The 25,473-nt window shown below is 31.9% G+C and overlaps 1 protein-coding gene, 1 long non-coding RNA gene and 1 pseudogene across 12 annotated transcripts in view; 1 reads left to right on the top strand and 2 right to left on the bottom strand.

The window, feature by feature from the left end:
• Positions 1 to 2,138: 2,138 nt before the first annotated feature.
• On the bottom strand, positions 2,139 to 6,503 carry LOC110009754 (uncharacterized). The gene is made up of 2 exons (XR_002284628.3): positions 6,184 to 6,503; positions 2,139 to 2,929 (listed from the first exon to the last, which is right to left on the bottom strand). It is a non-coding gene; the product is annotated as an uncharacterized LOC110009754 (long non-coding RNA).
• A 2,802-nt stretch (positions 6,504 to 9,305) lies between these two features.
• LOC105636392 (inactive glucose-1-phosphate adenylyltransferase small subunit 2, chloroplastic-like) lies at positions 9,306 to 11,945 on the bottom strand (annotated as a pseudogene).
• Positions 11,946 to 14,702: 2,757 nt separating this feature from the next.
• The window catches only part of LOC105636387 (uncharacterized), an 89,424-nt gene continuing 78,653 nt past the window's right edge, over positions 14,703 to 25,473 (top strand). For 4 of the 11 annotated variants that reach the window (XR_016322274.1, XR_016322275.1, XR_016322267.1 and 1 more), the window contains exons 1-5: positions 14,703 to 15,147; positions 15,823 to 15,888; positions 16,679 to 16,737; positions 17,530 to 17,872; positions 22,552 to 24,939. Coding sequence is in view for 1 of the 11 variants with exons in the window: in XM_089725387.1 (XP_089581513.1) it covers positions 22,665 to 24,893 (2,229 nt within the window). In the remaining 10 variants the exon portion in view is untranslated. Of the gene's footprint in view, positions 15,148 to 15,822; positions 15,889 to 16,678; positions 16,738 to 17,492; positions 17,873 to 22,551; positions 24,940 to 25,473 lie in introns of all 11 variants that reach the window. The other 7 variants (XR_016322268.1, XR_016322270.1, XR_016322269.1 and 4 more) reach the window with 7 other exon arrangements.

Raw genomic sequence — 25,473 nt, forward strand, 5'->3', positions numbered from 1 at the left:
TCTTCCAAGCGATTACGATGCAACTCTTTCCAATCGGTGTCCTGTAGTGGTGAAATCTTGGATCATATAACTCAAGCTTTTTAACGTCGTTTCGCTGTTTTTCAACCATTTCCACCTGCCAATATAGGTCTGAAAAGATCCGCTGCATCATGAGAAATTCAATGGTTTTGCTTTTAATTTTTTTGGCCATCTTTTTTTATGGGAAACCAAACTAAAAGATGAAAGAATTTGAAGAACAGAGAGAGAATTTGATTAATGAGAATGTCCTCTCTTAGGGCAATAACAAGCATTTATAATATTTCAACTATTCTAAATAAGAGATAAAACGATAAATACCGAGCGAGAATCTCAGACATTAATTATATAATAAATCAGTCCTTTAACCGAGCGTTAAAGTAACACTCGGGTCGATTTTATAGAATTCTTCTATCACTATCAATTAGTATTAGAAAACAAAGTTTCATTGATCTAATTAACTAAGGACAATTTTGTAAATAAATGTTTAATATTATTTTTAACTGCTCTTACTCCCTCCTTTGTTTTTACATTCTTTCACTCTAATTTTTATAGTCAGTTTGTATTATGCACTTATCTTTTTATTTTCCTTCTCTTTATAGAATACAAGCTCTAAAAAAGCACCCTCTCCTTATCAAATTATGAAAAGCTAAAAGCATGAAAGAACCGTTTCAAAGAATAGTATTTTTTTTTTCCCTTTAAAATCCATACATATATATTTTTTAATTGGTTTCCAAAAGTACTCATTGTAATTCTCATCCTTCTCAATTGAGATTCTAATAAATCTTTTTTTTTTTTTTTTAAATCAAGGAAACATCTTTTGGCAATAGAAACACGTTTTGCATTTATTAAATTTGTGAAAATGGGCTTGAAATATTTCTAACTCCTTCTGTTTTCTAAATGTTTCGAAGTGTAAAAACTCTTTTGCTTTACTGTTTCTATGTATCACAGGTGTTGATCCCTGCAATGCTCTTAGATTTGAACGATAACTTCTAAGACCTTGAATTTTCTAATTGAATTTGGTTTGAAGTCAAGTTTTATGCTTTGAATTTGCAGTATTTGAAAAAATTGATTCTAATTTTAGAGTTATTGTTATGGGTGAGGGAATAATTATTCCCTCTATTTCACATGTACAATTTAAAGAATGTTTGGTTGAATCTAAACTATTATTTTTTTATGCAGAGATATTTGAAAATTTTGTTTATTTTTTTTAGAAGGGATAACGTTATTTTTAATGCCTGAACTTTTTTTTTTTTCTTTCTTTTTTTTACTTTGGTATCTGAATGGAAAATGGTAACAATTGAATGTCTAAATTTTTTTTTTTTTTCAATTTGGTGTCTCCTGATTAAGTAGACAGCCGGATTGTCTAATAGAATGAAATGAGGCCCACGTATACCTACATGTCTACTTATATGATTGACTTTTAATCCCTGTCAGCTATCCAACGTAGCAAATATGGTTAAATTACCGATTTAACCTCATTAATGCAGCTTAAACACTTACTTTATGAAATCCCTTACTAATTCAAGATCTAAAAATGAGAAACAATATTAAGAAATTAAACTGGAATTCAATGAAATGCATTCTAAAAAATGAACTTAAAATAATTTAGTAGAAAAAAGAACAAGATTTTGTCTTCTTAGCAATCAATAATCAAGGAAAAAAAGAAAAAAAAAAAAAGAAAAGGGAAACAGCTACAAGAAAATGTTAAGTTACGTTAGTAAAATTATGTGATGGTTTACCGTGCAATTTCCAACAACTTTCCCAAGTATGACCAAGCTTGTCACAATGAGTATAGTGTTTAGATTTGTTAGCTTTCCACTTGCGACTACTATTTTGTACCGCAAATAAAGATGCTTCAATAGTAGGTGGTGAAACTGGAGTCACAAAGATGCGAAAGAGACGAGCAAAGATATCCTCCAAGGTGGGAATGGCAGAACCTCTCAGAACTTGATCTCGAACTGAGCTAAGATCAAGCCGAAGACCTATGAGCGCCAAAACCATGAAGAATTCATTCCTCTGTTGTTCTTGTGTAGCAATACTTTTTGAAAAAGGCACAATGAAATTAAACTCATCAAGTAATGTCTCAACTTGTCCAAGATAACTAGCCATAATTAACAATATCAGAGACAACTTTGTATATTCATTGTATGTCATTGGTATATAGTATCTTGGCTTTGGTCTAGACCTTACAATAGGTTTAGCAAGATTGAAATAAGGGAAGTAGTTTGGGCTCAAGAGAATGCCACACCAAACTAAACAATTGTGCATCAATTTTAGACCATGTGGCCTTATCTTTTTCTAAAATATCAACAGCATTTTTACTTAAATGATCATCAAACCCTTGTCCCATAAACCATAATTCAATAGAAGAAGACCAAGAAACATAATTGCTACTGCCTAGAAGCTTCACAGTAGTAATAACAGGGGAATTAGAGAAGAGTGGTTTAAGTCATATTTCTGAGTCTGGAAGATAGTTTTGTCAAGTTTTGTACCTGACAGTGGATAAAAAGAGGGTTGTGAGTACCTTAGGCTTGAAAAGAGAAAGGGACAGTGAAGAGGGTGACCGAAAAAGGGATGGCCGGACTCAGGCGAACCGGTCAGAGGTGGCTGTTGAAGAAGAGATCACCGGAATTGGGCTCACGCGCCGGCGTGTGGGTCGGAGCCAGGAAGCTTGTGATGGCGGGCGGTCGACGGTGAAGTTCCCGGGGAAGAAATTTTTTGTCCTGGATCGCTAAAAGCTGAGGAGTTAATCTTCGGTGGCTGTGAGGTCCAACTCCCACACAAGATATTCCAATAATTACAAGATTCTAACACACTCTTTCTTCTACTATGAGTTATCCTTGTTTTTCCATGCTTTTTAAGATCAGAAGATCTCAATGCTTCCTTAAATATCTCACTTTCATCCACAGCACTAGAATCAAACACGTAGTCTTTTATTATAAGTGCAGAGACGGCTGAATCATGTGCTTTAAAAGAGACGCTTTTCATATGGAACAAGAATATTGATTAAAGTTGATTTCAATATGTTGTTGAAGACATTAGAAATTAAATCCCAGATCAAATTCCTACACGTTAACAACTAGAAATTGCAAAATCCCAAAATTACCATTTTATTAAAATACTGATATCCTTGAATCATCGAAAATTTACACCTTATAAAAATACATGCATGGACGTCAATAGAAATAAAATTACTTTTGACAAAACCTAAAATTTTGAGAGTTTTAGGTTACAGCTTATTTAGAAATTCAGTTTTGTAAAACAGCAACAGAAATTAAGCAAAATATTTTTATTTAAATGAAAATGTACTCATGATTATAACATCCAGAATAGCAGCAACTACAAACAGAACTTTCAGAAATAAGAAAATATAAGCAAAAAGTTAAAGTTATATCAAGAGGAATAAAAAAAAAACAACTTCCAACATCCAAAATATAACAGGACCAGAAGAAACTGAATTTGTCACTGAAAATCTCAGTCGAATAGTGAGATTAAATTTTAAGATAGATAAGTAAACATGCAGTACATAAGAAACAGCATATTGACATATCAAGGAACAATACACACACCAAAAGCAGGTTAACAGATCGTCTATTCGAATAATTTTCCAAAAAAAAAAAAAAAAAACTTGTAGAGATCAAATGAAACAGGATATCTGATGTAAAAAGAAAATAACAGTGTTTCATAGTCAATATGATTTTGTAAAGAAAATAAAACTAAGGCGCTGTTTGTTTTTAGAAGATAAGTTACTAGAAAATATTTACCGTGTAAAAATATTTTTGAAGGAAATACATTATTTTCCAATGTTTGGCTGTTACATGAAAGATCACTTGGGACATATTTTCCGGTTTGATACAATATTAAAAAAAAACTTAATTTTCCACCATATAAATCTAATAAATATATGCATATTCATAAGAAAATAGAAACAACTAATTTAATCATAAAAAAATAACTGTTCATGTTTCATGTTTGTTTATAGATCTAAACCATCAAAATAGGTCAAACATAAGTATTCAAAGCCAGCCACTGATCACCACAATGGATAATTCATTTGTGACATTTGTTTGATAAGTTAAGACATTATCAAAAGTGCATATGCTTCCATGCATTTGCTTATTCAAATAGCAAACGCTTGCCAGGCATGAACATACCAAACCTCATCTCAAATGTGAGCTAATAATAGAATTGATTATCAGCCCCAACAAGAAAAGAAAGTGCACCAAGAAAATTAACTAAAATTTTAGTTATTAATTAATTTTAAAAAAAGAGAGAAAAAAAGAAAATATACGTTCCTCTTTGATTTTTTGTGAAATCAGGTCCAAACTTGAGGAATTCAATAGTCCCACCAAATATTGACCAACCCATTGTACCAGGAGGCAACACTTTCTTGGGTACATTATTTCATTCCATTTCAAAAACATAGTAAATAAAATACACAATCTCATACATAGCCCAACACCAAACACTGCCATTGATGCTCCCAAGAAAAGTAAATCAAATAACACAAAAATGTCACTATTACTTTTTTTCTTTCTTTTTTAAAGAGTTCTGTGCTTTACTGCTGCAAAATGATATGGCTTGCTCAGGTGTTTTGTCATAAGGATATAGACATGACAGAAAGGAAATGCTGAATATGTTGAAATTTTGGAAGAAAAAATGGAAATGCACAAGATGATTAACGATGTTTAGCACTTCATGTTTTTTACTTCTCTAAATTAACAAAAGAATATGTCTATTTATAGGCTTACAAGTGAATCAAAGAAGATCTAAAAATACTCCTAAAAATCTTCAATCCTAATAACAAGAATATCAAATTCTATGCAGAATATCTGCACTAAATAAAATTGAAATCTCAACAGATTTTTCATAATATTATTTTGAATTAATCCTAACATTCTCTCTTAATTCAAACATAATATTTTTATTACAATAATTAACAATTAAAATTTTTAATCTAGCATTTGAAGCACTTCTCTTCAATTAACTTTGTTGAAGCACCTCTCTCCAACTCATCATTTTGATGCACTTCTCACCAAATATTGATGCACTTCTCATCAAACTAGCAATTTTTTTTTTTTTTTTGAAGCACTTCTCTTCAAATATTGATGCACTTCTCATCACTTTCTTTTATTTTGGAGCACATCTCTCCAATGTTCTCTTGGAGCACTTCTCTCCAATACTCAAAGAAGAGTTCCTTCCTCTTGCACAAAATTTGATTGATTTTTATACTTGCAATCTTTTTGAATATGAAGGCAGGTTTTTGCTTTGAATTTTTTGGCTTTTTCTTCGCTATGATTCTTAATTTGAACCATAGTTGGATTGGATGGCAATGGAGGGATTTCTTTAATCCATGTTGAGATTTTTAGGGAAGGAAATGGAAAAGTGTTTGTGGCCATTTAACAGACAGGCTCTGATACCAGGGTACCCAAGGAAGGCTCTAATACCATGTTGAAATTTTGGAAGAAAAAATGGAAATGCACAAGATGATTAACAATGTTTAGCACTTCATTTTGCACTTCATTGAATTAACAAAAGAATGTGCCTTACAAGTGACTCAAAGAAGATCTAAAAATACTCCTAAAAATCTTCAATCCTAATAACAAGAATATCAAATTCTATGAAGAATATCTGCACTAAATAAAATTGAAATCTCAACAGATTTTTCATAATATTATTTTGAATTAATCCTAACAGAATATGCCAGACCATGCACCTACTTAGTGACATATTATTTTCGCATATATATGTATAGAGAAAGGCATGGAGTAATTTAAAGCAGGCAACAAATATTTCACTATATCTAATTCCACTTGAATAATATAGTACTTGTAATCTTTACTAAATAGAAGGTCTAAACTCATTGTTCGGTCTAAACTCGGTAAGTATTACTAAATACTTGGTAAACTTGGTGCCATGATGGAATGCGGAGCTAAAGGGTCCTGAAAAACAATAGAAGGTCTGCAATATCTCTCGGCTTATATCCAACTTTAATAACAATTAACAAAAATCCAACAAAATTAATACAAGAAATTACCAAAACATAACAATAATTCAATAATAACAAGTAGAGTTTTCAAATATCTAAAAAATCCATCAATTTCAAATTTTCATTTATTTGTTCCTAGAAATTATTGGAACCTAAAAAATAGCAGAAACCCTTACTTGTTTTAGCTAGATGACGTTGCCGGAGAAGACTAACAATACTGGTGGCCGTTGTGGACTTGGAGATGGGCAATAATGGTCGTTGTTTGAGCTAGATAACTTCACCGGAGAATACGAACAATACTGCTGGTGGCGGTCGTCGACTTGGAGATGGCAATAATGCTGGTGGCTTTCGTGATTGAGTATGAGATGCAAACTCGTTGAAGTCTCGTGGAGGTAGTGTAGTGGTCCGCAATTTTGGAGTTGTAAGATGTTTCACCGTCCAATGAATGAAAAGTTATTTTACCGTGTTTTCCACTTATAATTTTCTTTAATCCCAAAAAAATTGTAAATTATGAAAAGTATTTACACCAACTTATTTTCTGTAAACAAACAAGGCCTAAATTTAAAAATGGAAATTAAATGAATTTGACCTTAGGAAGTGGGAAGGGAGTCAAGGAGTAGAAAATAAGAGATTTTTTGACTGTCATTCATGGCAATGGTCTCTGTTTTGGCATAGCTTGTCATGTGACGTTATCAATTTTTTCAGCATTGAAAAAGATTAAGACTACTTTTAAATTTTGAATTCAACCAAACCTTTAAATAAATTATTTCCTTCTTTTTTAAAATTTATTGTTTTATTCTCTTCCTCCAAAAATTGAATCTTTTAATTCATTTAGTGCAAAACAATAATGGTAAATGATATTTCTCTTTCTTTTTTTTTTCTTTGGCGGCCACCGATCAGAATTAGAATTTACCTGTAATATTTGTGTCATTTGATACAGATCATAGTAATTTTGTTATGATATTTAATTATTTGGGCTAGGGATGACAATTTTACTCGATAAATTGGCATCCGATCTGATTTTGACGAGATTGGGTAGTATATAAATAGATTTGGAACGGGTCGAATTAATCATATCGAATTTGGATCAGTTCATATTCAAGGACTCGAGAATCCGCTACCCGACTTAAGGTATAAAAATTCCCCAAACTTTTTAACATGTAGCAAAATTACCCTAAAATGAACTTTGTTCCTTGACACCCTCATTTAAAACTTTGATTTACTAACACCCTAAATAGGATTAGGGTGAGGATTTGCAATAAAAAAAAATAATTTTGTGGGTCCTAACTAACCACTCGGGGTTATCTTAACCCAAGGATCCTACTATCCCTAAACACAGCGTTTTGAACATAAAATTACACCCAACATCTCATCTCTCTCAATCAAAGTGGACGTCTTCTCTATCAGCCTGCTGTCATATTCAAAGATTCCTAGCCAATTGAACCTATCTCCATTATCTTACTGAAACAATTAGTCGGGAATGACAAGTGATAGATTCAGAAAAAATCCATCCATAGCGCCCATATAGAAATCTACAAGACATGGACGAAAAAATGAGTGAAAAGAGAGGCCTTAGGCCTGAAACCACTCCGATGCTTAAATCAGTAAAAGAATAATAAATAGTTGTAATTGAATAAAATAATGTATTGTCTATTGCGTAGAGATTGTGTAGAGATTGCATACCTAAGTCGGAAGTTTGATCCTCTTTACACAGAGATAGAAAGACCTTGATTAGAATTGTAGTTGGAATCCTTATTGGATACGTATTCGTGAAAGAATAGGAATCCTAATCATATTCTGATTCTATCCAAAATATAATTAGCTCTTATATACAAATTACTATTAAGTCCCTGATAAATATTTATATTCTATTAATGAGGAAGAAGAATGATTGGTAAAGACTAATCACAATATTGTAAATTTTGAAGTAGCCAGTTGAAAATAACTTTTCTTGTTTCAATTTTTTATTTCCATGAACGAGACAGGGATTGCAAATCTAAATTTAAATGGCTTATTTTATTATATTTCCTCTTTTCTGTTTTTGTGGCATGCGTTGAAAGATAATTGGCTTATTTTATTATCAATTTATAAAATTAAGTTGTGAACATGGGAGAAAAGATTGTTTGTTTTTTTATAGGAAATAGTCGCTTAAATTTTATGGATGAATGATTAAAGTGTAATAAAATTTCATAATTTTAGAAATAAGATCTAAAGTTTTTTGGATGTCTATATATTATTCTCAGGGACAGAATGGTAATTTTAAAATAGTGAGGATCATTGTGGTAATTATGGTAAAATTCAGGTACGTTATACTAATTTATCAAAAAAACCAAGAAATTTCCTATAATTATTGTGCTGACCCAAGGTGAAAAATGGGTTTATTAAGTCATTTTACGTAAGTTGTTTGGATTTTTGACAAAAAAGTTGAGTTTTGTTCATTTTGAATACCAGCCCAAGTTTAAGGGGCAAATTGAGCATTTTTCCAAACCCATTAAGCATCCAAACTTACTGTCTCCAAAAGGTGAAAGACCAAAACCCAACAAACTTTGCATTTATACATAAATCCATCGTTGCCATTCATCAATAACAATGGGTTCTCCTATTCTCCTTCTTCTCGTAAAATCACTCATTTTCTTCAATATCATCTAGGTAAAACAAGAACCCTTCACAGGAAATTCCCTAAAATAGAGAATAATCGATCTTCTTTAACCATGTACTTATCTTATAAGCCTCACCCAATTGATTTTTATGAAGAAGTAGTGCAAGCAATATCAAATAAGCTTCATCTGATGAACCATGTAGAGATGATTTTTCTGTCTTTCCCATGCAATTACATCTAAAATTTAAAAAACTGGACAAAAGGGCTATGTTATTTAATGGCACTAAAATATAGGGTCAAAGTAGTCTATTTTAAAAAATAAAGGGATAGAGTAGTTAATTTTGACAAAATATATTGTCACAACTCATTACCTAGGGCCGGCCCGGCACTAGGACCTGGGTAGGCTTAATGCCACCAAAGCCTGTAGTAAGCCAATAATATACCAAACGAACTTCCTTTTCAATAAAATGGCCTCAGGCCCAATTTCATGAACTTTTAAATATCATAAATTAATATAAATAATAGTTCTCTAGGCCCGTATTAATATATTACATGATAGAAAATTTAATAAGTAATACATCAATAATTTCTAAATTTTATTAGACATGACTACAATAATTGCAGAACAATCTAAGAATTTAAAACTTTATTTCATTACACTAAACAAAACTAATTAAGGTTTCGTTTTTAACATTTCCTCTAGATGTCAGGTGGCAAAGAATCACGAGATATTGGAAAACTTGTAACCTGAAAAAAAAAAAAAAATTAAGGCAGGAATGAGCGCCTAAACTAAGTGAGTAGGTTAGTTAACCCTCTCACCCCCACACAATCACACAAATGCATAAATAAATTAATCTAGTCATCCGACTAGTTATATGATCATGCAGTTGATCACACAAATGACATAACAACAACGATCACAAAAAAAAATAATAAAAAAAATAACACATTCACATAATCACATCACGTGGAAATTGGTCAATGGCGTCACCAAAACACCTGATGAGCTATCTTCACACATGGCCCGCCCTCTCATCACGTGTGCACCAGGGAGCCGATTTGCATACATGGCCGACCGGTCTCAACCTCACTTGACCAGCCCTTTCATTTTTTGTATGCTCTCTTTTCTTTTCCATATCAACAGGAGGTCACCCTGTGGTTTTCCACATCATATTTCATCAGATGCACACGGGGGTGCCGATCTCCCCATACATGGCCGATGGTATCATACATCGCCCTCACAAACACAACGGTGACCCACTTCATTTCAATTCCACACAAGCAAAGCATACATAAAGCACATAACAACTAATCAAACCATTTCCAATAGCAACAAATAATGCAACATAAAATAACAATTTAATAAGTAATGCAAGTTTAGCATTTAGCCGTATATGCATGGGTGCAAATGCAGGTGGATGATACGAATTATCTAACACTACTCACAGTTTCTTATTGTCTTTTAACATGACTCTCTTTATTACTACCCCTTCCAGCTTTTGTCTTGACGTTTTGGAACTTTATAAACATCGAGAAGGACAATAAGAAATGCGTAAATATTTTAACAGGACAACATAAAACGCGTAAATATTTTTTAGAATAAAATGTTTCATAATTATAATAGCTTAAAAACTCATCAAGTACAATTGTATTTTAAAATTTTATGGATGAATGATTAAAGTGTAATAAATTTTCATAATATTAGAAATAAAATCTAAAGTTTTTTGTATGTTTATATATTATTCTCAGGGACAAAATGGTAATTTTAAAATAGGGAGGATCATTTTGGTAATTATGGTAAAATTCAGGTATGTTATACTATTTATCAAAAACAAAAAAAAAAAAAAGAAAAGAAAGTTACCTTCATTCCAGCAGATATTGCACCAGGTATTACTTTAGTTCCAAAGTCTTTTTTATCAGGAAAATAGTTGTTTAAAAGCTTTGTCATAATCTCTCTATTAACAAGATAAAATCTCCATGCTCGAAAACTTGCTATAATTGGAAAATTTTAACTTTCTTGAGCTTTTTACTTGCAATTAGAAGATAAAATATTCTTATGATATAAGTTTTGATTTTAAGAACAATATTTAGGAAACTATGTAAAAAATTCTTACTGAGATAACTGTTCTTGGCTCTTTTTCTGAATTGAAACTAAACTTTGGAACTTCATTTGATGAATTTACTGTCAAAAGGCCAAAACCTGAGTCTAGTTTTCTCGTATAACCTAAAGCTGCAACTGTTATATCAGCCTGACTACTCCTGTGAGCTTCTATCAGTTTCTTGTAGTCCATTTTGTACAAATAGTGACCATGAAGAATCAAAAACTTTGATACCAGAAATTCTTTCATCACCCACAAGCATCTTCTCATAGCATCAGCAGTTCCCTGACAGAAGAGGAAAAAGAAAGAAAGAAAAAGTTCATGTAAAGCATCAACTAGTAGAGCTGTAGATTATATTACATTCATTCATATCAAACTTTAAAGGAAAAGAGAAATGTTAGCAATTTAACTTTAGATTACATTATGAGACAAATACCTTATTTGTGGGCAAGTATCTGTTCAAAATTGCTTTTTTTAGATGCTTTTGCAATATTTAAAACTTAACAATCTATGGTTTGAGAAAATCTAGCAGGCATTTTTAGAACTGAAACCAGCCTTGGTCTTCCGGACTCTAATAAGCTGCAATAATTTGGAGGAAACCTTCTTTTCCAAGGCCTAATCCATTATAAGCTCTTGAGAGGTGAGATTTAAGGGAAGTAGAGTTGAATTGTGTAATGGCATAAATCTTGTTAATGTTACTGTTAATACGGTTGCTCACTACTGAATCAATTAGCCTGTAATTTGCTGCTAAAGGAATTGCCCCTTTTGATCTTCTCTTTGTTAATGGATAAAGCCTTGATTCTGATCCATCTCCAAATACAATGGCTGCAACACTCAAACATTATTCAGATATATATAGTTATTTGAAGCCATCTCTAGAGTTGTAAGATTAGAAATCTGAAACCTATTGGAGGGAAATTAATTATAACAAAAAGAAAGAAGCTAGCACTAAATAATGTGTGTAGAGAAAAATTAACCTGATTTGTTGGAGGAGATAGTGATGTGGGAATACTGAGGTTGCTGGGAATTAGACATGAACAAGTTTCATGGAGAAGATGAAGAAGGAAATGAATTTGATAAACATTTTCGACAAAAATAACCTGATTTGACATCGGAGAGCTTTGCTTGAAGTTGGAGATTTGCAGGAATGGAGATAGGAAGTTGCAATATTCCCATGACATCCCTAATTTGATTGCAACTTCACTATATATATAACAATTATTATTTCTCAACATATTTACTAAATATATGGATTTATATAGCTTCACATTTCCCTCTAAATCTGTAATTTAATAGAGAAAAATAGAAGAGAATATTTTGGTTTCTTCTTCTTCATGACTATTGCAAAGATCTTCCTTTCATTGTTGGTATCGGTTTGTAAGATTGTGAGTTTATATACTTGCTATAAGTATATATATTTGACATTGGTTAATGATATATATAACAATCGAGGTGAAGCCTCTCCATAATTCCATGTTTTCAAGTGGGGAAAAAGAGATTTGTCTAATATGGTACTATTTAACTTTGATTCTAAGCTAGCTTCTTGTTGCTTTTTTGTTTTTTTTTTTTTTCTTTATTCTTTGGCTTGGATTTTATTAACTTTTGTTTATCACAAAGAATATATAAAGTGAGTCTTTGTTAACACTTGCATAATTAACGACATTACCTCACCATTAAATTACAGTATATACTATATTTTGACCCTCCTTTTTCAAAAAAAAAAAAAAAAAAAAAAAAAAATTATGATCGTGAGCTCAATTTAATTTATGTATCAAATATAAAGAAAAAAAAGAAAAATATCATGATCATAAGAAAATGCATTCTTAAAATCATTCAGAGAAGAGACTTGATCATTGTTATGCATAAGTTGACCCGAAAAGCTCTATTATAATGCTCTATTGAAGTTATTAGTGTCTTCTCTATGTTTTTTCTAACTAATAATAGTGAAGTCGAACACCAAACTTGCTGAAGAGGGGTATAAAATGTGATCCATAAACTTATTACATTCAAGCAGTTGACGAGTAAATGAAAACATTCATGAATCTTACATATAACTTTCAAATTTCATCAAATTATGTTTATTGGATATAGGATAATAGAAATACACATGTTGTAGGACGAAAGCCACATGTCTCTATGGGATTAACTTGTCTAGTGGGTAAAAAAAAAAAAAAAGATAAAATGGAAATAATTTTTAAAAACATCAAATTTTTATTGATTTTGTAAATTAGTGGGTCATGGATCCGTTTTAGGCAAGTATAATCCTTTATAATATTAGCAAAAGGTTAGAACTTAAAAATAAATATTTCTTTTTTTTTTTAAATGTAATTCATTAATAATAATATCAACAATTACAAATACCCATATAGACCATATATAAAATTTTACTGTTAGTAGCTAATAGAGTTGGTTGATCCCTTAACGAAAGAAATAAAATATGAATTCTTTCGAATAATGAAATTAAAGTTAAAAAAAAGATAACATTAGATATTTTCGCTTAGAGTTGATAGTGACAAAAAGATATGAATTTTCATAGTAGCAATTAATCCCTTCATTAATTTAGACAACTAAAAAGTAACTTCTCTAAATCTTTTATACTTGGATTGCTTTTCTAATAATTTGCAACATATGATGAAAATGGATGAGTTTCCACCCACCATGCGTTAATAGCATCAATAGAGAAATATTTTGCACTACCAGACTCCATTAATAGAAGATTTACACCTGCAAATTAAGATTTAAAGCCTCCAACCAAATAAAATCAAATATTATATTTTTATTTAGTAATAAATCCTAATAAAAAGGGATAAAAAAAACTCTAAATATGAAAACAAAACAATAATAATAATAAAAAAAATAGATCTATTATATGAAAAACAGATAAAAAAACCTGAGGCATAAAAGGTGAAACTAAAGCCTTATTAATTTAAGAAATAAGATGAGAATAAAATAATTATTTAGTTCAATTTTAAATATGAAATAGTTATTTGACAAAATAATATTCTATATTTTCCATATTAGTTGAAATTAAAAATATAATATTTTTTGAACAATTTCTAATTTGAGTCTTCTTCGACTTTATCTACAAGAATTTCATCACAGCTGTTAAAAGGAGAGGAGAGTTATTTCTAATACATAATTTACAAGCATTTTTAATTTCAGCTCATTTCACATCCAATAAATGAAAAAGTACCATAATTTATTTAAAACAATAAATACTTTTAATCTATTTGAACTAATTTTATGCATAGCGAATAATAGTTATTTTTATTAGGATTTTGAGTAAAAGAAATAGAGAGAAAAGGTTTGGTGGTTGAAGCTTGAAGCAAATGAAGTATTCGTTAAGGTAAGCAACGTTTCTAAAATCAAATTAATAGTTTTTTAAATTCTAAATAATCAACTATTTATAATTAAATATAGGATTACTTATTATTATTAATAAAAGACTTTTAGATTGCAAATTAGCAACATTTTAGCATAATACAATTCAATAATAATAGTTATTAAGTAACATATAAGTACTTGAGGTATATAAAAATCAAATTAATAATTTTTAAAATTTTAAATAATCAATAATTTATGATTAAATATATGATTACTTATTATTATTAATAAAAAGTTTTTAGATGGCAAATTAGTAACATTTTAGCATAATTCAATAACAATAGTTTTTTTTTGAAAGGAAAATAATAACTCATTAACTTAAAGGATAGAGTTCCAACAAAAAATGGGGAATATCATCCCAACTTTAATAACAATAATTGTTATGTCACGTATTGAAACAACTCGAATTTTTATTTTCAAAGATTTTCCAATTAAATTTAATAAACCGACAGCTTGGAAATTTATTTTAATATTTTAATGCGAACACTGTGAGAAACCGAACCGAAAACCGATTGAAAAAGTCAAAAACCAATCGAAAATCAAAGATTTGGGTCGAATCGAACCGAATCGAACCGGTTCGACCCAAAATTCCCTTTCTTTTTTTTTCCAGCGCTGCACCTCTCTACTCCTCACCATCACAGCAGCGCCTCCTCCTTCCTCTTCTTCTTCTTCTTCTTTCTTTCTTTCTTTCTTTCTTTCTTTCTTTCCCTTTTCTTCTTCCTCTCTTCTTCTTTCTTGCTGTGACTGCGCCTGCGTCGACCTCAGCCAGCAACAGCAGAGGCGCGATCCACAGCCAGTCGCACCGCCTCCATCGCGCACAGCACCGCCTCGCCGCTCCTCCGCGCGCCACAGCCAGCGGCTCCACCTGCAGCAGCGCTTCATCCTCAGCCAGATCGCAGCGCCACAGCTCCTCGAGTTCATCGCGCCACCATCCTTGCTGTCCAGTAGATCGCGCCAGTAGATCGCGCCACTTGCTCGCAGTTCCGATGCGCGTAGCTCCGATCTAGCACGCGTAAGCCTTTCCGATCTAGCAAAATTCAACAAAAATTATACTTGGGGTATAGAGCAATTCTTGCTAATTCTCAGAATTTATTTTAGTAATTTGGGTATAATTTAACTTAGTAATTTTAGTTAATTAAATTAATTTTAGTAATCTTGATTAGTTAATTTAATTTAGCAAATTTGATTAGTTGAATTAATTTAATTTAGTGTTGATGAGTCGATTAATAAAAATATATTTGATTAATTAAAATTAAATTCTGGTAATAAATAAAATTGTTGGGAAATTATGATTTATGGAATTAAAGAAAAATTAATATAGTTGATGTGGATAAATGTGGAGGACGGGAAAAAATTAAATTGATGGAGGATGAAAAATTTAATTGATTGATTGCCCGATGGATGGGCTGTGTGGTTGGAAATATTAGATATATTGTTGATATTGTAACAGGTGGATAGTCCAACTTTTAGGGGAGATGCTGCCGAAATTTTGGTAGAAAATAAAATAAATCTTGGTAGAAAATAAAATAGTAAATAAAGTATATTTCAGACGAAAACAAATAAAATAGAGTTAGATAGAAAAATAAAAAATTTTAGTACAGAAAAGAAATTAAATATCGAGATTTATTTATGTAGAAAAAAAAAATGTAGAATATAAAATAAAATTCTTAGAGTAGTAAAGAAATATTGTCTGATAGAATTATTTTCTTTTGTGTCGTTCTTACTTTGCTTAGATCGTCCGGGTCCATCTAGTGCTCCTCCAGGACAACATCAGAGCTAGAACTTCGCTCTCCATCACTGTGAGTAATAATAAATAATGCAGACCAACATGCATTTGCATAGCATTTTTGTTACAAATCTTATATATTTTTATATTAAACTCATATGCATTTTATATTGTATAATTACGTATTTGGATGAATTTGGTGCAATACGTTGATAGAATTGTTTGAATGATTGTGCTGTGCATATATTGTGATTTGTTTGTGTGGAATTGGGATGAAGTAGGTCACCATGGGACTGTGAGACCGTACCGTTATATGGATCCAATATGATTACCGTTAGCCGGGTAAATGGGAGATCGGCGCCCCCGTGTGCACCTACCGTTACCGTTAACCACGGGTTGGCTTCTCGTCGTTGCGCACCGGACAGTCTAGATTTGATCGCAGCCCGCAGGGTGGCCTCCTGTTGTGAGCGCTTGATGATCTAGATTGGATGGAGACCACCGGGTTGCCTCCTGTTGGTATGAAAAAGAAAAGAGAGGATAGAAAAACAATGAGAGGGCTGGTCAAGTGAGGATTAGACCGGTCGGCCAGTATGGGGGATCGGCTCCCTGGTGCACATGTGAGAGGATGAGCCATGTGGGAGGACGGCTCATCGGGGGTACGGTGACTCCACTGACTAATTTCCACGTGATGTGATTATTTGAAGGTGATATTGTTTGTGGGTGCTGATGTTATGCTATATGATTGATTGTTGTGTGATCATTCAGTATATTAGGGCGCATTTTGCATGACTGTATGTGGTGTGTATTATTTATTATTATTCACTGAGTTGCAAAACTCACCCCCTTCTCTCTAAACTTCTCAGGTAGTAGGAAGTTGCTGATCCAACGGAAACTCTGCAATCTTCTCCGCAGAGTTATAAATGTAAACTTTATATTTCTGTTATTTAATTTTGGATGTATAAATTACTCTATTATCAGAATATTATTGAACTCCGCAGTTATCGGGTTGTGCATTTAAATTGGGCCTTGTCATATGCGTTACTTTTTATAAATGGCATGGAACGTATAAGTTGAGTAATTAGGCTTACTACGGGCCTCGGGGGCCTTATGCTTACCTGGGCCCTAGTGCCGGTCCGGCCCACGGAGTCGGGTCGTGACACATATAATTGCAAACTAATTTAAACATAAAAAAAAATCTTTTACATTTTTTTCTCTTTATTTTTTCTCCAATATTTTTCATCCTCCCTTATTTTCTAGGGGCAACTTAACAAATATCAAAAATAAAGTTTAAAATTAAATAAAATATTAAAAAAGTGTGATATCCTCGTAATTTTATTTTCAAAACTTTCTAAATTAATCAAATTAAAAATCTAAAATTTTTGTGTCGCTTGTAATGGCTGAGATGGCCACTTCTTCTATTCTATGAAATTCAATTTTCATAAAAAAAAAAAAAAATTAAAAATCTAAAATTTTCCTTGTGGAGCTAGATGAGAAGGATGAATAAAATTATATATAAAAAAATTAATTAATTAAAATTAAAATTAGTTATTTTTCTTATATCAAAAGGTGTATTTATTGTTATAGGACTTTTCTATTAAAAAAATAAAACAAAACCCCTTTTGTAGCATTGTGTTATTAAAGTAACATTCTAAAACTAAATATTATCTATATATTTAGATTTTTAAGCGATGTCCCCCTTCCCTTTCCCGATCAGTTTTCCGGCCACCAAACCGGCGAAGCTAGGCGGCGATCAACTCCCTGGATGCCGGCGACCTCAGTTCCGACCTCCCTTTCGCCGGATGGAGCTTGACTAAGATGAATCGACGCGTTCTCTCTCTCTCTCATGTGGCGCCGCTAGCCCCCTCCGACTCGCTTTTCCGACATCCGGCGAGTCCCAATCGGCAAGACTGGTATCGGGATGCTCCTCTCGTCGCTGACTCTTGCCTCCTCACCGAACATACCTCCATTAGCGCAAAACGAAGCTGTGTGGATTAGACAGCTTCCCTTCTTCGATTTTCCGATAAGCCAAACTCTTTTTGATGGTTTCTTTCACTAAGGTAAATCGAACTCTAGCCACTTCTACTTCTATTCAGTATTCTTTAAATTAATTTGGATTTGGGCTTAGGAATTGAAGGACTTTGAAATATTAGGTCTTGAAGTTTGTGAATTAATTGGAGGTTTTAGGAGAACTTGAACTTAAGATTCAATTGTTAGAAATTAGTGATTATATCAGATTATGGCATGAATTATGGAAATTGATAAGGGATTTGTAAGCTTCATGAAATTTGAAACAACTTGGTGTAGAGAAACGTGAAATCCGGTACTGCTACTCCCCGGCCACCATGGATGGCGGTGATTGCGGTGGACGGCGACGATTTCCGGTGACCGGGAAATCCCTAAACTCAGAATGTAGGAATTAGGTCGTAGATTATGAATATGTAATTAAAATCACTATTCGACTTAATTAAATACCTAAATCGCTATGTAAAGCAGTAGTTAGCGTGACCTTAGAAAGACTTGGTCAGTCAATTAGATTATTGATAATTTAGATTAACTAGAATTGATTATTGTTGTGAATTAAAGTTAAGGAATTTTTAGTTCTATATGATTATAATATTGGACCTTATCATCTCTAAGTGTAAATCATGAATCAATAACAAGCACTTGGCTATCTTTTATTAATTTGCAATTTAGTTGTTAGTTAAAGAATGTATTAACCTATGGTACAATTGTGGATGAGTTGATCTTGGATGCTTTTGGTACAATGATGGGATATTGTTAGTAAACTGTTCATAATAAAAGGGAATGAACTATTTATCGTTTGTTTATTTTGTTATTGTGATTATATAGCTTTTTGGATAGACTATGAATGTGATGTTTAGTTGGTATTGATTTGAATTGAGCAAAATAATTAGGCAAATGATTAAGAAGAATGAATAATGATTATGGCGGATGGGAATGTATTGATAAGTATTGCAGATGGATGGACTATGTGTGTTGATTGAAAAATATTCAATGTTATTGTGATATTTAAACAGGCAAGTAGTCCTATTTTTAAGGGAGGTGCTGCCGAAATTTCGGTAGAATTTGGACTAGTCATAGCAGTTGGATATGTAGGTAAAATTATTAGATTAATTCGTTAAATTCACTATTTAAATAAGTTGTTTATTTAATTTAGTCCTTTCCTTTTATCTGTATCTTATTAATTTGCTTGTTTTTTTTTTTTTTTTGTTAAAGTTGGATATTGAGCCTTTTCCCCATTATTGAGTCATGGTATTTTTATTTCCTTGTAGAATCTGTGATTCCTCCCTCTCTCTCTCTTCAAAGTCTTGATTAATTTCATTTGCCTTTTTTAATCTTTAATTTTCATTTTAAAAGTCAAGTATTTCTTTCCAACTTTAATCAGCAGTTTAATCAATTGAGTCTATGTTCTTCAATTGATTTCTCTTAGCCTCTTTTCATGGACCACCTTGATTAACCCAAGTCTATTTCTAGATTAGAGTTGATTCCACAAAGCAATTAACCAAGAGGGGTTCAAGTTTGGTTGTTGTGATTACTAAGTTTGCCATCACCAAGTTCAATTTTCGTGCTCTTTTAATTGCACTGCAATCAACATTAGTTGTGTGGGTTCTTGGTAACTTAGGTTATTTGCATCATGATGCCTTCACACTTTGAATATCAAACTTTATGAATATTTACGTATGTTCCTTAATATAGCTTGAGTGTCTGATTACATATCCCAGGAATTGTTTGTGAAAATCTGTGTAGTAGCTTGGTTGGTCTTGTTTTTTTTTTTTTTTTTTTGGGGGGGGGGGGGGGGGGGTACCATCATATTATTTAGTAGGTAGTCTTGTTGACCTTGGAATGGCTTGGTGGCAAGGAATTGCCACAGTTGTTGTTGCAAATATAATTCTTATGGAATTGAAACATGGATTGGTGGTGAGGCAATCTTTCCTTTTACCTAAATTTATTAAAGAATCTTCATATTCCCAATATTTGCGTTGGTTAGGGACTTCCCGGTTAGAATTTGGTTGTTTTCTTGTCTTTTGGGTTGCCCAATTGGCCACTGTTTGGAAAGGAATGTAAGGAATTAGAGAATTGCAAAAATACTCTGCTCCTATTTTAATTACAGTCACTTCTTGATCACTGGCTCGGTTAATTCTGGTGGTTTGGTCATATGCTTAGTTTGTCTTGTAAGCTATCTGCCACATAATTTTGGGCCTTTTTTTCCCCTTCTTTAATAGCTAATATTGTATCAAAGGCCGGTTTCCCTTCTTTAGCTGTAACTCCATCAACATAAGTGATTTATGCATTGCATTGTAACATTGTTTTAAAAGGAAAAAGTTTTTAATGTTCTATCAGATGGTGAAAAATATTTTCCAAGTTATTTTTCATGTAATAGTCACACGTTGGAAAATAAGGTATTTCCTGAAAAATATTTTCCATGGAAAATATTTTCTAGTAAGTTATTTTCAGCAAGTTATTTTCCAAAGCAAACGGAGCCTTATTGTGATTCTGAAATTCTAATTAAACACATATAAATTCTTGCATTCTTTTTGTAATAACAAAAAATTATCAGCTGGTTTAATTCCTTTTAGTCTTATTTTGTTCTCAAAATCATAGACTACGAAGCACTCTTATTTCTTTTTAAATCAGACATCCTGTTTATTTGATCTCCGCAATTGTTTTTTAGGGAAATTAGTCAAATTGATGATCTGTAACCTATTATGGTGCGTATAGTGCTCCTTAAGATATCAATCTGTTGTTTTCTTATATACTGCATATTTACACGTCTATCTTAAAATGAAAATCTCACTAATACTGTTATTGCTGAGATTTTCGATACCAGTTGTGTTTATATTTGAATTTTCCATAAATGCTGAAACTGTTGCTGTTTTCCTCATATTGTGTCCTTCTTGCAATACAATTTTCTACAACATTAGTTCATATCAAATTTTGCTATATGATTTTATTTTTTTAAAAACTTTAAATGTAATTAAATTTTTTGGTTGCGTAAACTCTATTTATAAATTTAGTTTTCTCTGCTCGTGTTAATTTTTGAGGTCAGAAGTTGTTTCCTCACTCTTGATATAACCTGAACTTTTTGTTTATCTTTTCTTAGTTCTGAAACTTCAGTTTGCAGTTGACTGCTAATCTGGCTGCTATAATCGTGACTACATTTTCTTTTAAATAAAAATATTTTGTTTAATTTCTGTTGTTGTTTTACAAACTGAATCTTTATATAAGCTATAATAATTAATTTTATTCTTTATTTCATGTTACTGATTGTTTTGTAATTGTTTGATTTGCATCTGTTATTTCTTGCCAGCAATTCAATAATTAAACGCTATTTTTGCTCTCTTATATAATTCTGAAATTCTGTTTATATATTGCTTGTGTTCTTCTCCTCTCTTTGCCTGTTTCAGTTTCAATTAATAGAATAAACTTTGTAAAATGTTTAATTTGTTAATTATAGTATCATTGATGATTTGTTAATTACCTCGTAATTTTGTCAATCCTTTTTAAATTTTTTAATTAATCTAATTCATCTGTCCTCTTGGGCTGTCACAAGACAAAATATCTAAGGACTAGTTAAACCTTTTGAAAACTTGAAAGGCCAATTTGGCCTTCAATCCAAATAACTTCCTTTTTACAATATTTTTGGGAAGCATGTAAAAGAGAAAAGAAAATATAGGGTGAATATTATTTTCTCCCCCTTGTTTGGATTAAAAGAAGACTGGGAAGAAAAATTATTTTATAAATAATATTAATTTATTCTACTTCTATTTTGTTGGATTATAAATTTTATTTTAAAAAATTCATCCGTTTTCTTCCAATTTGGGGAAAAAGTGAATCATGAAAATGACAGAAAATGCTAATTATTGTAATAATATTAATTTATTCTACTTTAATTTATTATTTCTTTCATTCCTTATTTTTTTTAATTACATTTATATGAATTTTGCTAATTATTGTAATTATGCTTTTTTTTTTTGTAATTATACCTCAATATAAAATTTAAAATTTTATTACACATCGTGGCAAAAATTGACTGATTTATATTACACAAATAATAATTGCACCATTTGAAGCTATAACCATAATTTCCGTTCACCATATTCTCCTTTGCTGTGGTTATTTGTTTTGAAGCCATTACCATTATAGTTTTGACAGAACTGAAGAAGTCCTGAATAGCAGCTTCCCCTCTCCCTTTCTTTCTTTTTTCTTTTTAAAAAAATTGCGCTCTTTTAAAGTTTCACCATCTTTGCTAACCCAAAATATCACCGAGTTGAAGGAAAAGTAATTTCCTCAACTCAAATACCCATAAATTGAGGTGAGCTCTTTCAATTAAACTGATTTTTTTTTTTTTTTTTTTTTTTAATTTTTTTTTTAAATTACATACATTTATTTATTTAATTGTGTTATGTTTTAAAATATGTTATTGTTTAGCTTCATTGAATTTAAAATTGTGGAACTACATGTGAAAGTTAATTTTTTTTGGGTTTATTTGTTTGTTTCCTGGAGGTGATGCCTGAAACTCATTTTATTGGATTGAATCGTGGACAGAAATGGTAAAATTATATTTTTTTTACTGGATTGGTTTGGGAATTCCTTAACTTTCATTCCCAAAACCTAAAATTCTCACTCTTTTTTTAAGTGCTGACTTCTTCTCAAAATTTTAGGTTTTGTCAAGTAATTTTATTTCTATTGACATCCATGCATGTATTTTTATCAGGTGTAACTTTCCGATGATTCAAGGATATTAGTATTTTAGCTAAAATGGTACTTTGGGATTATAAAATTTGTAGTTCTTAGCTTGCAAGAATACAATCTGGGTGTTAATACCTAATGTCTTCAGCAGCATACTCATTGAAATCAGCTTTAATCAGTGTTGTTGCTTCATGTGAAAAGTCTCTCTTTAAAGTGCATTATTCAGCTGTCTCTGCATGTATGTTAGAAGACCATGTGTTTGATTCTAGTGCTGTGGATAAAGGTAAGATAGTTGGGGAAGCATTGAGATGTTGTAATCCTAAAGAACATGGGAAATCAAAGATAGGTCGTAATACAAGAAAGAGTGGATTGTTTCCAATTGTTGCGACAATATTTAAGACCTTGAATTGGGAACTTGCGACGGACAAACGATTCTTTAGAATAGTTAGCGACCACGGGTTGTCTCATTCAATTAATGCCTTTAGAGTCATTGTTCATGCATTTGCATCAGCAGGCTTGCAGATGGAAGTGCACTTCTTGATTAGAGAAATCATTTCTTATTACAAGAAAGTTAATTTGGATGTTCCAGATTTGTTTTCAACTTTATTGGATTTGCCAGCTGATCCACATGCGGGAATATCAAGTAGTATAATAAATGCACTTATAAAAGTTTTTGCAGAGAATAAAATGTTCGAGAATGCACTAGATGTGTTTGTGCAAGCGAAAAAATTTGGGCTGGAGCCAACTATTTTGTCTTGCAATTTCTTGCTCAAGTGTTGTATTGAAGCCAATCAAGTTGAGTTTGTTAGGAGTTTGTTTGAAGAGTTGAAGGATTTTGGGCCATCACCTAATGTTTACACCTATACTATTATGATGGACTATTATTGCAAAGGACATCTTGGGCAGAATATAGATATTAAAGAAGCAAGTAAAGTTCTAGAGGAAATGGAAAAGACTGGGAGAAGCCCAACAGTTGTAACTTATAGTGTGTATATTCATGGTCTTTGTAGAGCTGGTTGTGTTGATTCTGCTTCGAAACTTCTCGAGTTTTTGAGAACTGAAAACAAGCCTCTCAACTGTTATTGTTATAATGCTGTCATCCATGGGTTTTGCCAGAAAGGTGACCTGTTTGAAGCTTTGAGGCTTTTTGAAGATATGAAGAACAATGGAATATCTCCAGATATTTATAGTTACAGCATTTTGATTGATGGGTTTTGCAAGAATGGGGATGTAAAATATGCTATTGATTTGATAGAAAAAATGGATGACTGTGATGTAAAACCATCTCTAGTTACCTATAGCTCTCTCTTTAATAGTCTCTGTAAGAGTGGACAGACAGATGATTCTCTAGATGTTTTCCGCAAACTTGGTGCTTCGGGTTACAAATTGGATGTGATTTCTTACAACATCTTAATGAATGGGTTTTTATTGCAAGGTAATATGGAATCTGCCTATGAACTTATGGATGAGATGACATTGAATGGTTTGATTCCTAATACTTTCTGTTTTAATAGGTTGATTCATGAGTTCTGCAAAAGGGCGCTCTTAGACAAAGCCTTGGAAGTGTTCAATCTAATGCTGCAAGTTGGTGTTCCACCAACCACTTTTACTTGCAATGTCATTATTAATGAATATTGCAGACAAGGATTCCTCAAGGATGCTTTGAAATTTATGAATGAAATGCAAGATTTTGGAATTGTAGCAAACTCATACACGTATAATACAGTTATCAAGTGGTTATGTAAGGAGCAAAAGTCTGAGAAAGCATGGGAAGTATTTCCTGTAATGATTAAGAACAATGTTTTTCCCAGTGATGTTCATTGCAGTACCCTAATGGATGGATTTGATAAACAATCAAATGCTGCAAAGGCCTTGCAATTGTATGCAAAAATGCTAAAAGTTGGGATCTTACCAAGCATGGTCACATACACAATTCTCATCAACATATTCTCCCGCAGGAATGAAATGCGCGAAGCTTATAATCTGTTTAAGGAGATGCCTCGAAAGGATTTGCTTGCTGATAAGATTACTTACTCATGTATTATAGCTGGATTTTGTAGAGATGGAAATATGAAAAAGGCTTGGGCATTGTATAAAAAAATGTTGCAGCAGGGTCAGTCACCCAATGTTGTTACCTATACATGTTTAATTCATGGATTTTGCAAGTTAAATTGCATGGATATGGCCAGCTTTTTGATGGAGGAAATGCAAAGAAACAATGTGACTCCGGATGTAGTGACATACACCAGTCTCATTTATGGGTATCAAAGACTTGGATATGTTGATAAAGCCTCTGCTTTGTTTGATGAAATGAAGGAGAAGGGTATTTTGCTTGATGATATTGCCTATGCTAGGCTCTTGGTGTAGTTACAACTGTTAGTTGATGGAGGAAATAATCTAAGAGAACCCAATGGTAAAGTATTGTTCTTGTTTTATGTATTTTGGAATTTGTCTTTGTATGTACTTTAACCTCTTATTCTTGTTTGTATAATAAACATGGGAGGAGATTAAAAGTTTACTCCATTAACATCCAAATGACAATACCTTTCAACGTTCAAATCAGGAATGTTATGGAAATAACTTGGAACCATCATATAAAATCATTGTTTTTATTGTTACTATTACAATGTTTTGTGTGCTTATGATTTTGTTTCTCTTATATTTTGTTTATTGTATCAGGGGGTTCATGCTTGGTCTTTCATGGCTTTTGGATCGTTTGTGTATGACTCATGGGTCACAGTACCCCTGAATTTTCTAAAGTTTAATTTTCTTTTTTCTAAACTTGGGTCACTCTTCATGTTCATGTAGACTTTCTTTCTTCAAATGCATGGATGCAAGAAATACATTGGTTTGAAAAATGTAGATTTCATACTTACATTGGTGATCCAAAAGCTTGACTTTTCACAAGTACAAATATAATGACTTGCAGGCATAGATGATAGTTATT

Source organism: Jatropha curcas, chromosome 8 (assembly GCF_041381405.1).
Source record: "Jatropha curcas cultivar XTBG-Jc1 chromosome 8, XTBG_Jcur_1.0, whole genome shotgun sequence".
NCBI lineage: Eukaryota > Viridiplantae > Streptophyta > Magnoliopsida > Malpighiales > Euphorbiaceae > Jatropha > Jatropha curcas.